Below are 17,119 nucleotides of genomic sequence, written 5' to 3'. Positions count from 1 at the left end.
GTTTTGTTTGGCACACCTAACTCAAAGCTTAAAGTTAACAGTAAAAAAAACTAGTAGTTAATAAACAAACCAATAAGTTGATAAGTGAAACAAGACATAAAAGGACAAATTGAGATATTATGATTTTAATCAATAAAGGGTAAATTGTATCATTTTTGTAAACTAATAAACATATTGTTAGGAACCTTGTATTAAGATTTTGATGATACCAATGTAATGTAGAAAGTAGACCCCTAACTATTAGCTTTTTCAAATCGCTGCTTTCGTCCTAGACGAGAGTTGCCATAACTCTCCTGTAATTCGTGTTAAGCTAGACAAACACACGAAAATGAGTTATGTTTAGTTGATAGGGTCTCCAAGACGAAAGAAGACACAAGGCATGATAAACGGCAACGAGAATTCATAAGGAGTTGTCAACTACCTCGAAAGGACAGATTTATTAAAGACTAATCTCACCAAGCATTCTTTCTTTTCAACAACGAGAAGAATGTTTTCTCTGTCTGATTTGACAACATCCTAGGAACAAAAGGACCTCAACTTGTGGGACACGATTACCAAAGAGCATTAAATGAAGATGTACTATCTCTTGGAGCTAAAAGACAAAACCCTAATGCTCTCCATACCTTCAACGGCTACATAGTACAATCTCATTAATGGAGCATTTAATGCATGAAGCTCCCCGGTCCTTACCCACTGGAAAATAGGTTCGAAATTTCATCTCCCTCCAACGGATGAATTTTCATCACCTATATAAACCCACCTTCACCAACTAAGAAGGTGCTGGTTTTTCTATCACTCGATCTATCTACAATCAAAAGCTCTTAAAAACGCTCTCAGCTTTCTAAAGTTTTTGTGAACCCGTGTTAAGGTGCAAGGATACTTGAAGAAGCCCATCAATCCTTATCTTTCACCTTAAGGAAGTCTTGAATCCTGTGAGAGGCAGTTATTCATCATCAATCAAGACTTCATCACGTTGGAGAAATCAGAAATCATTTTCTTCCAACCTCAGCTCTGAAGAAGAAGTTGATAGATGCGAAGTAAACTCTCGGAGTTGAAAAACCTACGAAGACTGGCTGGCTTAGTGATCAAGGAAGTCTTTGTGTACTTGTACTAACGAGTGATAGTGCAACCCTTCCATAAGTTGTGGAAGAAGAGTGGAGTAGGCAAAGTTGGCCGAACCACTATAAAATTCTCGTCTCCCTATCTTTTACTTTCCTCACTCATTCTCGCATTGCATCATAATTTTCATCAATACCGAAAGTATCTTTTATAACGTCTAAACGTGCAAAGCAAGTAAAACGAACTTAACCATTCCGCTGCATTAAAATCACCGAAAGGTGATTTTTTAGCAAAACACGAAAAGAGTCTATTCACCCCCCCCCCCCCCCCCCTCTATACTCTCGCTATAACACTACCGGGACCAACACATAATAAAGAATGAAAGCCAATGGTCTATTTTAAAACCCTACCAAAGATAACATTTCGAAATAAGTTATTATTTTAAACTCTATGGTCATGTTTGGTAAATGGTTGTTAGCTGTTAACTGATTGTAGAAATGTGTTTGGTAAATTAGCTGTTAGATGATAGCTGTTTGGTATAATTTCTTTTTTCAAAAAGCTAATTGAAAAAGTTGCTTTGGCCGCCTTTTTGAATTTTAGTATTTTGAAGTTACAAAAAGCTAATTAACTAAACACTTATATTGATTTTTTAACCAAGTCACACAATTAATAGTAGTCAAATAAGTCAAAATTGACTGATAGACTAATTATTTTACTAAATAGGGCCTATATGTTTTATCAAACAGAGCTTATAGCTTATTTTTAACTTATATATATATATATATATATATATATATATATATATATATATATATATATATATATATATATATATATATTTAACCACCATCATTGTGTCATGTCACCTTTACTCAAAATCTTTAGCAATTGATCCACAAATTTCTAACACCACCAAACAAGAAAGAAAGAATATAATTTATTCGTTTTTTTTTTTTTCCTTTGACTCGAGCGACATTCTCGTACTTAATATTTAATTTAAATCTAAAAGATTCAATGTTATATTTGTCATATCATATTTCTTTAGAAAATTTTATATGTTCATCAGGTTAATTTCATTCAATTTGTTAAATTGTTATAAAAAAAATTTGTAAATTAAATCCATTTTCTATAAGCCTAAAAAGTTCATAAAAAATTATGTATCCAATTGTTCATCAAGATGTCAAAACGAAAATATTTTTTTTTTCCCTACCTCTTCTATTTCTTTTATACTTTTTTTTTATAAATTAAAATACATTTTAAGGTGATATTAGTCGACTAATATTAGTATATTACTCCAATTACGTAACTTGTTTAATTAATAATATATTTACCTTTTAAATCATGTTTTAATGTTAGGTATAGAAGTTCGTGAATCATGTGTAGAAATTACGTACTATTGTATAGAAAAAATTATATAAAAATAATTGCTCATCCAAGAAATAAGAATAAATCTCATTATTTTTTCATTTAAAAAGATGAACAAATGAATATATAGACTTTTAAAACGGTGGTGGTATTTACGTAAATAAGTAACAATTTGATAGGACATTGTGTGTATTTACTCAAAACAGTGTGTTAGGCTTCCTAATCTTAAAAAAGACGTGTTTGGTGGATTGGACCGAAAGAATGTGAATTTCTTTAAAAATGAAGTTAATTTATCTCAAATTGATGAATAATATTTTTTTTTTTTTACATGTTTACAAAAATGTCATTTCCCTTTTGTATTTAAAATTGTGAAAATTTTCCAAAGCAATGTTTTTTTTACCAAAGTGTTGTTGATTTTCACCAAATTAATGTTGTTTTTTTAAAAAAAAAAATCAAAACAATGTTATTTTTCTCCAAAATCATTCTTATTTTCTCCCAGATGATGCAATAAAACTTCTACATATTACAAAAATGTCACCATTCTTTTTATTTAAGTATAGATCATTTGTGCCTATTGTTTTGAGATAAACCGCCTAAGTTTATTTTCATTTCTCACAAAGAGGAACCTATTATACACGCACACTATTTAATTGATTTCATTGTCGAATCATATCAAATGTCTTTTAATTTAAGTGGCATATAGTGTTTTCTTTATGAGAATCATCTTTAATCTATCAAAAATATTATTTAAGATTTTGTCAAAATGAATAAAATAATCTATGCTATTGAGAAAGTTATTCTCTGAATGAGGTATGTGCACTGTTTGGTAACATAGTTAGCTTATCAGTCAATTTTGACTTATTTGACCACTATTAGCTGTTTAACTTGGTTAAACAATCAATATGAGTATTTGATTAATTAGCTTTTTGTAACAACTTATTGTTTCAAAATGTTAAAATTCAAAAAGTTGTTCAAAGTACCTTTTTCTATCACTTGTTTGAGAAAGTTATTTTGCATATTATTAGCTAACCGTTAATTTACCAAACATTTTTCTACAATCAGCTAATGAAATCATCTAGTCAAACTCACTAACCCAATTAGCATACATATATTTACCAAACACCCCATGATCTGGTTAAAATTTGATTGAGTTAATTTTATTGTATAAAATGTAAATATTAATATTGTATATAAAAATAAAATAAAAGGATATGTAGATATGATGAGTGCTACTAATGCTTATATTAGGAGCCTTACATAGTGTTACGGCTGCCATTGTTGAAATCAAATATGCACAACATATATATATATATATATATATATATATATATATATATATATATATATATATATATATATATATATATATATATATATTCAAACCACACAACAAATTGAAGTGAGAACTATCTCGCAATGTCCTTGTTTAACAATCAGCAGTTAGTGGTTAGCATTAGCGGATTATATTCGCAAATTTGACCAACTTATTATATCAACAATTGGTAAAAAGATATTTGAAAAAATTAGTTTGTTTAGATTAACATGTAAAATGACCTAAAGGTATATAATAATAATAATAATAATAATAATAATAATAATAATAATAATAATAATAATAATAATAATAATAATAATAATAATAATAATAATAATAATAATAATAATAATAATAATAATAATAATAATAATAATAATAATAATAATAATAATAATAATAATAATAATAATAATTGTTTTAAAAAAATAAAAATATATAATTAAGCCAATCATATTAACTATTTGGGGATTTATTGATAAAACGAGTATTCAAATCATACAACAAATTGAAGTAGGAAACTATCTCGCAATGTCCTTGTTTGGCAATCAGCAGTTAGCTCTTCAATATTAGTATATATTTAATATTTTATGCCCACATTTTTATTTGCTCTCCTTTATGTCCCGTATTTGGTTTCAACCATACCTATACAATTATTTTATTGACAATTATAATCAATCTTGACTATATTATCTTGCATTTGTAAACTTAGATTTGCCTATTTAAATATGCCAATTTAACATTCAATTATCTATGCATGAACAATCCCAATATAATCTTGCTCTTCAATTATCTAACGTTATTACAAAGCTGCATACATTTATTTTAGTGACAATATAATTATTATCAATCTCTAATATATTATCTTGCATTCATATACTTTAAATTACTATTTAAATAAACAAATCCAACATTATATTCAATTGCATATCCATGAACATCTCCTATATAATCTTGCATTTATATACTTTGAAATAGTTATTTAAAATTAAATATTGGGCATTATCCCATTCGCGCGATGCGCGTGAAAAAACTCGTATTAACTATACAGATATGGATGATTTTTCATCTTGTCAGCAAAATACTCCAAGTGAGCCAACTGATATTTGGTTATTAGTACTTAGTAGTGTGTTTAAACTTTGGATTGCTATTTTGTTATATAATGTTTAGAGTTTGGATTTTAACTATGTGAATATGTATATATTGTTTGGTACTATGTTTGGAAAATTAAGAAATCTTAAAAATTGGGGTTCTTAAACCGAACCGAACTAATGTTAAACTGAATGACATCATTTTTTTTAAAAACTGAAATACTGAAACCGAAAAAAAATCGAATCGAATCTCGAAACCCCTACCCCTAGTGTAGTACTTAACAGGAGAGTATTGTAATGATGTTACATTTGATTTTCACACTGAATGCAAATTGTAATATATACACCAAAAAGAAGGGAAAAAAGATTCTTATTTGTTTGTAATTAAAATGAGATGATATTATTGTAGAGCATATAGGTAGGTTTGTTGAATAGCTTGAGATTTTTTCATCCACGCCCCTTATTAAGCAATGACTAATTCCATATTAGAATATGAATATAGATATTGATGCTTCAAAAGTAAGTTATCAACCAATAAATTAAAGGAGAACATGAGAAATATATACTAGCACATTTCAAAGCAGAAAATAAAGTAAATATTTGGTAAGGAAATACAGATAAGTTCTAATATTTTCAAATTGGAAAGACTTGATATATTTCAGGGGATTGATATTTTGAATGCATTCTCCAAAAGAGCCCACATCTTTACTAAGAGATTGCTGATCATTCCAGAAGCTTCTAGGTGTTATATTTTCAGAATGCTCAATATAATAATTACTTTCTTCAATTCAATTCCTGGTACTTGACAATATCGATCTTCAACCTGAATGATATATAAAAGTTGGAGCCTGGAGGTGCACAGATATAGAATAGCACTAAATCATATATATACCTTAATTATGTTAGTTAACTCAGCTCCAACATGGTTTGGGATGTTACTTCATTCATGAATTACACAGGAAATGTCTAAAAATATAATTAAATGTGGGCAGTTCCAGCTGGTATTAAAAAGTGGAAGCTTTAATTTGATCCCCTAAACTGCATGTGTTTGTCATTATACACAAATGCCAAATGTTGACTATGCAACATGGAACTAACATGAAATGGATCGGATCGGAGCCCATTATATATAGTGCATGTTTTCTACCCCAACTATATAAAACTCATATGTTTCAAATTAAATTGGACCAATTACAACATACTTGAGATTGATGCCTCTTTCATCTTTTTTGTAGTTAATACCAAACTGCAAGCATTCATCAAGTGCAAGGCCTTTGCATCATAAGGTTTGTCAAACTCATGAGCTTCTGAAAACCTAATCAAATGAATGCATAATCATAATTAAAACCCAAACACAAAATGTGGCAGTTTCATTTAAAACGAGTTTTGTCATTAATGACTGAGGGCATCATAAATTATTTTTGACCGTAAGTTGTACTAAATTACAAATTTTAATAGGTTTCACAATATTTGACACAATACAAGAAGATTTGAATTTTTTAAACCAATAGGCCAATTTTAAAATTAATTCATTGATGTTGAAATGTAACAATGAGAGAGAAATTTTTTAAAAGAGAAAAAAAAAATGATAAACACATTCTTTCAGCCATTGCCATGCATGTATATTACCTTTCAAAATCACGAATAGTCTCACACAAGTGTTATCCTAATAATAATAAATTAATAATAATAATAACAAGTAATAATAATTATAATTATAATTATTGTGCTTTGTCTAGATTAGAAATTTTCTAGTAAAATTTAGTTGCAGATTCCTAAATGTTAAAAAAAAAAAAAAAAAAAAAAAAAAAAAAAAAAAAAAAAAAAAAAACCACCTAAATAGGTGGCCCTCCTTATTCCACGCTTCCAAACTCTCTTCTTTTTTCTTTCTTTTGAGGTGGGGGTTGGGGGTGGGGTGAGAGTTTTGAGTTCTTGAAAAGGAGATAAAGGTATGCTGGACCTCTCGTATCTTGTTCTCTTCCTCACTTTGTTTACTTCTTTCTCTCTCTCTCTCTTTTACTGTGAAGGAGTCTAATGTTTTCTATAATTTCTTTGGGGGAAAAAATAATAATAATAACAAATCTATGTGTATCACGAGGATGAAAAAGGGAAAATTGTAAAAAGAAAAAAGATAAGAATAACAATAATAATAATAATAATAATAATAATAATAATAATAATAATAATAATAATAATAATAATAATAATACAAAAACTTGTGTGAGGCTGCCTTACGGCTCTCAATTTGTGAGACGGGTCAAATATTTGATTAATGAGGTCAATTATTATTATTATTATTATTATTATTATTATTATTATTACATAATTTAGTCTTCTATTATAATGAGTTTTTTTTTTTTTTTTAATTTAGTCATAAACAATTTTTTGTGTTTAATTAAGTCCTCAATTTTGATAATTTTATCCAATTGAGTTCTCGGCTCTTAGAATCAAGGATTAGATCAATAAAAATCACTGTAGTTGATGACTAAATTGGGTAGAATCACTATAGTTGAAAACTAACTTAACTTAGGAAAAAAAACTAGTATAGTTAATATGGGATATGAGATGAAGTAGAAGGGTAGGAACAAGGACATTCTTGTAATTAGTTGAGGCAGGTTGTTATAGTCTCTTTCTTTAATCTCTCTTTATCACTTTAATTTCTATATATAGTCTGCATCCCTTTCCAATGCTCTCATTCTCACTCATCCCTTACTCATCCTCTCTGCAACTCTTCCAACAACCTCATCACTGCACCATCTATCTATCACACCTTTAATTTGCTTAGCTTAAACCTCTAATCTAAACTAATCTACTTCACAATGCTTGTCCGATCCATATCCTCCTCTCACTGTTTTTCTTTACAACCCCCGCAACCGAAACCAATACCTCAGCGTCTCAATATTCGACACATGCTACAACTTAAACGGGTTCGTTACGATTCTGGTACCAATGGTATCGTTTTTTCTTATGGGTGGCCCGATCCTGACCATTCCAGCTACGAACATTCTTATACCAGTTGATGAAAGGGGCACGTTTGCTTTGCATTTGCTCCATCTCCAACCGGACTATCCATCATAGCAAGAAGGCATCCAGATTTCTTTTAACAGCTCAAACGATTTTGTGAGTTTTGACCTCAATATTTGTTAACTTATTAAGCTCGATCCCTAAGAATATAATTATTATGTGAATTTTGTTAGTCCAACTACGATATATATCATCGAGAGAATCAAGGCAAAATGCTTACAAGAGTTTTATTTTTAAGTGACTGCAAATTTGGTAATTACAGGGGTATATAGATGATACTATTGCAAGCCATGAGGTTCCAACTAAAGCTCCAGATCAGATTTGCCTTTACTACTGTTGAAACAGGTACCTTTGAATGGAAGTTAAAGTTGTGGTCTTTACTCTTTATCTTACTTTATGGAATTGTCTTGCAAGGACTTGGTTTTTTTTTTTTTTTTTTTTTTTTTTTCTGATTTTGGAGTTTCCCATTTAAACTCGTGAAGTTGAAAATGGAAGAAAAAAATAAATGAGAAAGGACTCATAAATTCTATCTATAATACCTTGAAAATAAAACTCTATGGAAATCCTTTCTTCTCAATTCTCATTCTCAAAATTCTATAAAAAGTTGATGAATACATAATGCCTCTGCCTTCCAATTGAAAACTTCACTGCACCCATTGGCTGAACCTGTTATTTCTCACTCCATCACAGTAGATGGAAGCCTAATACTAATATCCATGTACAATATTTCTCTTAAATTTTTGTCTATGAGGAACTTTATTTTTATCGTAATGTTTCATTTTTATATTCTCATGTTTGCACAAAATTGAACCCATTATGAAATGTAATATCTTTTTATCTCCAAATGACCTATGATTACAGGTGTGTTGTCACATTATATTGTTCTAATGCTTTCTGCTGAAGTAATTCCTAAATACCACTTAAATCTTACTGCCAGATGACACGATTTAGTAATCAATGCTCTTTTCATTTTGGACTTCTTCTCAACCTTAGCCCTCTTGTCTACTTTTACTTTTTTTCTTTTTCTTTTTCTTTTTCTTTTTCTTTCACTTTTACATTTTTTTTTTTTTACTTTTACTTTTTTCTTTTTCTTTTTCTTTTTCTTGTTTTAACTCGTATCACTTTTACATTTTTTATTTTTTTTTTACTTTTACTTTTTTCTTTTTCTTTTTCTTTTTCTTTTTCTTGTTTTAACTCGTATATATTCACACTAGGGGTGTAAATGAGCCGAGCTGCTCGCGAGTCGCTCGTGAGTGGTTCGGTTAACGCTCGACTCGAACTCGGTTAAAATTGAGCTCGGCTCGAGCTCGAGTAGCTCGTGGATTAAACGAGCACGAGCCGAGCTTAGGTATTGTAGGCTCGCGGCTCGACGAGCCGTTCGCGAGCCTTATAATATATTATATAATATATAATATGTAATATAATTATATTATATTTAGTATATAAAAATAATAATTAGGGGAGTGAAATTAAAATACTTTAATAATTATGTATGGATAAAAGTCATAAAACAAAGTAGTTTAAATTTTGAATCAAACAGGTCAAATTTGATATCAAAATTGACCTCAAATTCGAGCCTAAACTCGAGCTCGAACAATCGAGCTGCTCGAGCTCGAACAGCTCGACAATTGCCGAGCTCGAGCTCGAGCATCAATTCACGAGCTCGAGCTCGAGCTCGAGAAGTGCTATCATTAACGAGCACGAGCATGAGCCTACCCAGGCTCGGGCTCGGCTCGTTTACACCCCTAATTCACACACACACACGAATTGAAAGAAGATAAAGAAGAGAAAGGATTGAATTTAAATTGATGCACTAATGATGAATTACAAAGCAAAATACTAAAAGCAATTGAATTTTTTTTTTAAAGGAAACGCAATTTCTATTTATACCAAAACATATGATGGATGATTAAGAGAATGAATTGAGTGATATTATATTTGTATTTCATTGTATTCTAAATTGCTTAATGATTAAGTCAATAACATGTAATGTTTTTTTTTTTTTTTTTTTTTTTTTGTTTTTTTTGTAAAGTTTTGTGATGATTTACATTTTTTTTTCAATAAGTAATAAATTTAGATTTACATCTCATCACTCATATTTTTTTACTCGTATTAAAAAGAAAGTCAAGAATGCACATTTTACTAGTTAAAGAGTAAAGTTTTATTAGAACTAAAATTTATAGCAATTTTTTAAGTGAAATGGTGAGTTGATTTTAATTTGTTAGGGTCTGACACAAAAACAACCCTTCTCATTGCATTGCCTAACCTAATTTCAACACTTTTCTTTCTTAATTTTTTTCACAGATTCTCATTCCCATTCACATTATTATATTCTTGATCATCGTATAAAATGATTATTTCGAATAAGCATATCATAGAATTGAAGTTGTTAGTCCAATTTTAAATTTAAAATTTACTTGTATATGTATCATTCTATCTTAAATTAAAGATAAAAATTCAAAACTTCTTCTTCGATTACACTAATCTCTTTAAACGGTTTTTCTCTCCATTGCATTGTATATATATTTCGTCTGTCTGTATTAGTTCCGATGTAACAGAACAAATAACCACTCTACATGCACTCATGAATAACATCTCCAGTTTTCCCTTTCATTCCCGTCGTTCCCTTCGTTCCAGTTGATCGCTTCGACATTTTCTCATTCCCTATATATTCTCGCTCCAAATATTATATCGCTCCAAATCTTGACTTCTCAAACAACTTCTTCTCATTCCCTATATATTCTCGCTCCAAAGTCCAAATACAACTTCTTCTTCTTCTTCTTCTTCTTCTTCTTCGATCAAGTCCTCACCAGTCACCACACTTCTTCTTCTTCGATCAACTCCTCACCAGTCACCACACTTCTTCTTCTTCTTCTTCTTCTTCTTCTTCGATCAACTCCTCACCAGTCACCACAATGCTTCTCCTCCTCCTCTCACTGTTTTTCTTCACAAATAGTTGTGCCGGCCAAACAACTATTTCTTCCGGCCACACCCACGCCATCCCCTTTCCCACCCACGACAATTTGAACGTCAAAAAATCTCTTTCTCAGGCTACCCAAATTCCTCCTCTGCCAAAAACCCAGGAGGAATTCAAGGATGAAAGCCGCAATAAGAGTAGCTGGAAGCTCAACCTCCTCCACAGAGATGAATTGCCATTTTCCAATTTTACGGACTTGGGCCGCCGATTCCAATCCCGAATGAGAAGGGACGCACGTAGAGCCGCCCACCTCATTGGCGCCAAGTATGAGGCTGAGGAGTTAGGTGCCGAGGTTGTTTCCGGTTGGGATTTGGGGATTGCAGAATATGTGGTGAGGATTGGGGTGGGATTTGGGGATTGCAGAATATGTGGTGAGGATTGGGGTGGGGACTCCGCCACAATATCAATATTTGGAGATTGACACGGGGAGTAATCTTATGTGGGTTCAATGTCAACCATGTAAGCCATGCTTCCCTCAATATGACCCCGTGTTTGACCCAACTCGCTCATCTTCATTTGCGATTGTGCCGTGTAGCTCCACCATCTGCAACCGCATCCATTTGGGGTGCACCAGGGGTCGGTGCTCGTACGGGATCGTATACATTGATGGGTCCTACAACATGGGGACGATGGTGCAGGAGACTATCACGTTTGGGGGAACGGTGGTCCGGGATGTGACTATGGGGTGCAGCCAGACCAACCAGGGGATGGTCACCGGAGCCGGCGGATTGTTGGGTCTCGCCGGGGGATCCATGACGTTCATGGCTCAAATTCCCGGGCAAACGGGCGGAGTTTTCAGCTATTGCTTGGCGAGCTGGCACGCCGAGTCCTCCGGCTCACTGGAGTTCGGGCGAGAAATCATACCCGTGGGCGCTGTGTGGGTACCCTTGCTCCGAAGCATACGGGCACCCACTACCTACTATATTGGGCTCTCGGGTCTAGGCGTCGGCAACATAAAGCTCCCAATATCCGAAGACGTCTTCCGTTTAACCGAGCAGGGCAACGGGGGGGTGATCATGGACATAGGAACCTCGGTGACAAGACTCCCCAAGGTGGCGTACGAGACTTTGCGCTACATATATATGACGCAAATCGCCACCATTCCTCGGGCACCCAGCTTCTCCCAATTAGATACATGCTACGACCTGAACGGGCTCGGTACGGTTCAGGTACCCACAATATCTTTTTTCTTTACTGGTGGCCAGATTTGGACCCTTGCAGCTAAAAATATTCTTATACCAGTTAATAAAAGGGGCATATTTTGCTTTGCATTTGCTCCATCCCCAACTGGAATATCCATCATAGGGAACCTCCAGCAGCAAGGGATCCAAATTACTATTGATAACTCTAACGGATTTGTGGGTTTTGGCCCCAATAATTGTTAAATAGATTTTGTAATGATTAAGAGAATCAATTGAATGATATTATATTTTGTATTTCATTGTATATTTTCATGTATGATCCAATGTGGTTACTGGTTTGTGGGGTTGTGTGTATAACTATATATAGGGCCTCAACAAAAGGGTATTGCCAGTTCAAGTACACACTTGCTATGCTGATACCATCTTAACCTCTCCATACTTATACATTTCTCTTAATTCTCAAAATTCAAATGCTAACTCACTGCATAAGATCCTAAAGAAAGGTAACAAATTAAGCCGCTACATAACCTAAAGCTCAAAATGGAAATCAAATGATTTTTAGCAGTCATCAAAAGCTCAAATTAATGGGACTGTCGAACCCGGTAATGAAGAAACATTTCAAGTCATGCAAGACAAACCAACACACAGTCTTGACAAGGAACTGCTAACCTGCACTGATGGCAAGTATTTCCCTTGACAAGATCATAAATTCGCTTCCCATCCTTTCCATATCCATCAACAAACAGAGTCCAGTTCAGCTTAGTGCTACCCAACATCTTAGGCCTCCCTCAGCAAATCATCCTCAAAATCCAAAGACTTGAGGCTCTTTCCCACTGGCACTTCTGTGTAGCTAACTGGTGTTCTATCCATCTGTAAAACAATGCAAAGCAAAACAGCATGTAGCATAATTAAGAAATGCCATACCTTTTTTTTTTGGATTTAGGGCCAGCCGAGCTACCAGAGATGGATCATAACACAGCAATCTAAACTATCAAAGACTAAATTAAAGCCTAATTCAAAAGAGAGAGAATTAAAACCAGCCATTAATAAATATTTACACTTCACACTAATAACAAATAATAGTAACAAACAACAAACTGCCGGCTATAAGCTTGAATCTCCAGTTCTACTTCTTCCAGTGAATATATTTTGAGCGAAAAGAGAGCGAATCCGTCCAGTTTGATTTTAGAGATTAGGAGAAGAAATAAATAACAAAATATTCGAAGGGAGACTTACTAGCGGTGGTGGAGGCTAGCAGGGTCGGCGGCAGGTCGAGACGGAATGGCGGCGTCGGCGGTGGCGTCTCCTGCAGGTCGCGGCGGTTCACGGCGTCGGCAGAGGCAGCGACGGCTGAGAGATGGAGGAGATCGACGAAGGTGAGACGAGGAAATGGTCTGATCCTTGTGGAATGATAAAACTTTTGTGCTGAGAGAACTGAAGGTCGGTTGTCAGCTGTCGTCGTCGGCAGAGGAAGGGCGGCGGAAGGAAGTCATCGGAGAGGGCAGCGACCGGAAATGGTAGAAGGGGAAAATAATTTTGGAAAGTTTATTAAATATTTTATTATTAAAAATCCCGCAACACCGTTTTTAAGAGGGTGCTATTTTAATTTTTTTTAAAATAGAAATTACTTTTCACTACCTCTTTCAAATAAAGGTGTAGTATATTCTTATTTGTTTTAATTATTCACTACACCCTTATTAAGAGGTGTAGTGTAAAGTTATAATTATATCCTCATTTTTGTAGTAGTGAAACTACATAAATTCAAAAAAAAAAAAAAAAAAACTTGGTTCAAAAAAATAAAATTAAAAACTACAAAGAAAAAACAGACATTGAGAAATATAAATGATGCATCACACATCATCTTCGATGGGATATGCATGTCAATAGTTGGTGCCACCACCTCCACTAACATCTTCGGCAACGTTAGTCCAACATGGCACGCTCACCACCTGTTGTTAGCAAGTTCTTCAGAAAACTCTATCTAACAAACAATGATATATATATGACATGGAAGGTTCGACCTAGGAATTGAAAACGTAGTTGAAGGCACTACAAGAAAAATCGCGATTCGCGACGGAAAAATTCTGCCGCAAAGACGTGAAATTTCGTCGCAAATCGCGTTTTGCGACGAATTTTTTATTTTCACGACGAAATTCATTCCGTAGTCTCAAGGCTTGTCGTATTTCATTTCGTGACAGAAAGAATCTGTCGCAAGCGATGGCGACGGAATTGTCCGTCGCGAAGTAGACAACGGAAGTCATTCCGGCGTGAGTCCGTTGGCAACGGAAATGTTACTTTTTGTCGCCATCGCGTGAAAAAATATTCTGTCGTAAAACTCATATTCCGTTACATATTTCTGTCGTGAAATATAACAATGGAAATAATTATTGTCGTGAATCCGTCGCTAACTTTTCCGTTGCAAATTTTGTATTTCGTCATAAAATTCCATCGTAAAACAACGACAAAACAAATTGTCGTCGCGATTCCGTCTCAAACTTGCAGATTTCATCTTCCGCCCTACAAATTCGTCGTAAGAAAACGACGAAACAAATTTCTGAAGTAATTCCATAACTAGATATTCCATCACAAAATTTGTTTTCGGTCACAATATTTGGTCGTGTGAAATAATAACGAAATTATTATTATTTTGTTAAAATTCTAATATTTGTATTTAAAATGTTAATATGCAAACTAAAATATAATATAATTTGTATATAAAATTGATACTACTTTATAGTTAAAAAAAAAAAATTAAATGTTGTACTTAATACCGAATTCATGTCTAAACAACAATATAGTAATTCATAAAAGAAATATCAAATTAAGGCGAATTCGATCGTGATGAGGGTGATGATGAAGTACCTGATCTCTCACTCTCAAGAGCATTTAATCTTTGATGCATAAGAACCATAGAAGCCTTCAAATTCTCAATCTCATCTATAAACAATGAGAAAATAGAACTCATTGAATATAATGGACCACAATTGCATATATTTTTCCAAGATCAAACATTTAACAGACCAGAAGATAGTTTGGTGACTAACTATTCACAAAATTTTAATGAGAAAATTAAGAAACTGTTAGTTTAAATAAAAATAGATTTTGACATTTTAATCTTCTGTAAAATTTCCACCATCTTCAATGTCACTCTAGTACTTATCACATATTGACCCTATTGTCCTTTAGACACACCACCTTTCACAAGAAACAATGGTAAATACTCCGTATTAAATTGTAAGGCCTTAACTCAAAAACTTCTAATTTAAAACAAGTCCAATGAGTTTAATTAGTATCACTGAATTTCATTGATTATCTTGCCTAAGAAACAACAAAAGAGAGAAGGAATAGATCCCCATTTCAAAAGTAAGTTTTTGAACCTATAGTCTCTATATTTGTATAATTCATTCCACTCAAATCGAAAGAAAATATAAAATTTACATTCATGATCAATTGTGCAGTGTCTTGATTTTTTTTTTATTTCTTGAAAAAGAGTTGTGCATCTCCTACTCATGCTGAGGCAACAAAGATCAGAAATATTTAAAACCAAATTTATCACCACAAACATGAAAATAACCCACCAGATCAACATCTTCTCCAAATATTTTTCTTGCCTTCTCTTCATTTCTGACCTGAGAGGATTATGTTTCACAAATATTATCATACATGACAGTGATGTCAGTAGGATATAGCAAGATGAAGGAGCTATACTTGCAGTGATGTCAATAGAAAATGCATTGAATGCTACCATATAACAAATGTCATAGACTTTGTACCTAAGCCACAAAAGTCCTGAAGGTCCACAGCCAATGCCTCCTTTGCGCCAAAGAATGAATATCGGATAATCTAAAGTTTAAGCAGAAACAAGATGGTCTTTATAATGAGAATAATCAGCAAACTAGCCTTGGGACTGGGAAATGCAATAACAAATTTAACTTGGTAAAGAAGGCCAAGAGGGATGGAAAGAATTATTTCCATAATCACTGATCATAATTATCATCCAAAATAATTTCATGCTTCAGTATGTTATCCATCCCAATTACCCATTGATGTTCCATCTATGGCATACAGAACAACTGTAGTTGAAGTTGATAAATTAGGACATTCTTAAGGCCACACGAGAATAAAATTCAATAAACTATTGGTGGTCATGATGCATATACAATTACGGATGTATAATATTTTACATATGGAAATGCATCATTTTCTCCAAAATAAATTATTGGTGGCCATCATAATGTCAGATTGAGATTATGGGTCTACATTACAGAAATTATGAATCTACAGTACAGAAATTATGAATGTGCAGTATAGAAATTATGAATCTACATTATAAATTTTATGAATCTACAATTTAGAAATTATGAATCTATAGTATAGAAATTATGAATGTACAGTATAAAAATTATGAATGTATAGTATAGAAATTATGAATGTACAGCGTGTCATAGAAAAAATGACGGTCAAATTTTTTAATCAATAGCTCAGATTTTAATTTTTCATTGAGATTTCCTAATTTATCCTTAATTATATGATTATCGGTTAACTTTCCAATTAAATATTATCTTTTTCGTTAATTTCTGTTAGTTCAACGTTAACTTACTTTTGATTTCAATAGGAAAGGTCTTAGGTTCAAACCTCATCCCAATCAAAATTGACATAATTAATACTCTATTTTACTCTTATTAAATTAAATAATAATTTAGTAGCTACAACAAAAAATAATACATATGCATTTCTTTAATTTATAATTATGTGTCTACAATGCCTTTATTCAAAAAAAAATTATTCATTATCAATAAATTAAATAAGGAAAATAATTTCATTAGTTATATTGTCTTTATTTTTCTCCTGTGAGCGTTATTATTATTATAATTATTGTTGTATAGTCTATAGTTATATATATAGTTTGTGGTGTTAGACTTAGTCTCTATGTAATAGCCTATCTCTTAGGAGTGTTTAGAGGTCCAGTCTGATATACTCTCTGTAATCCGTTTGTGTTTCAACTTTCAACTGAATTGATATTATCTCTCTCATCTGGTATCAGCCAAGAATCGATCCTACCTTCTCTCTCCTAGCCAACCCCCACCACGAAATTATTTCCCCTCTTCCCGTACGACGCATCTCCGAGTTATGTCTTCTAACTCGT

At 32.6% G+C, this 17,119-nt stretch overlaps 2 protein-coding genes across 2 annotated transcripts; one reads left to right on the top strand and one right to left on the bottom strand.

Annotated features, from left to right (window-relative positions):
- Nucleotides 1-5,525: 5,525 nt before the first annotated feature.
- LOC109188579 (tRNA(His) guanylyltransferase 2-like) lies at nt 5,526-13,510 on the bottom strand. Its single transcript, XM_019339215.1, has 4 exons — nt 13,210-13,510; nt 12,643-12,843; nt 6,033-6,145; nt 5,526-5,653 (listed from the first exon to the last, which is right to left on the bottom strand). The coding sequence occupies exons 2-4, from the start codon at nt 12,747-12,749 to the stop codon at nt 5,649-5,651; spliced, it is 225 nt and encodes a 74-aa protein (XP_019194760.1). The 5' UTR covers nt 12,750-12,843; nt 13,210-13,510; the 3' UTR covers nt 5,526-5,648.
- On the top strand, nt 10,318-12,270 carry LOC109188580 (protein ASPARTIC PROTEASE IN GUARD CELL 2-like). Its single transcript, XM_019339216.1, has 2 exons — nt 10,318-11,133; nt 11,168-12,270. The coding sequence occupies exons 1-2, from the start codon at nt 10,770-10,772 to the stop codon at nt 12,214-12,216; spliced, it is 1,413 nt and encodes a 470-aa protein (XP_019194761.1). The 5' UTR covers nt 10,318-10,769; the 3' UTR covers nt 12,217-12,270.
- Nucleotides 13,511-17,119: the final 3,609 nt, after the last annotated feature.

The sequence above is a fragment of the Ipomoea nil genome, unplaced genomic scaffold, assembly GCF_001879475.1.
Source record: "Ipomoea nil cultivar Tokyo-kokei standard unplaced genomic scaffold, Asagao_1.1 scaffold1436, whole genome shotgun sequence".
Classification (NCBI taxonomy): domain Eukaryota; kingdom Viridiplantae; phylum Streptophyta; class Magnoliopsida; order Solanales; family Convolvulaceae; genus Ipomoea; species Ipomoea nil.
Note: the sequence above shows the minus strand (reverse complement) of the source record. Positions and strands in the feature narration are given on the sequence as shown.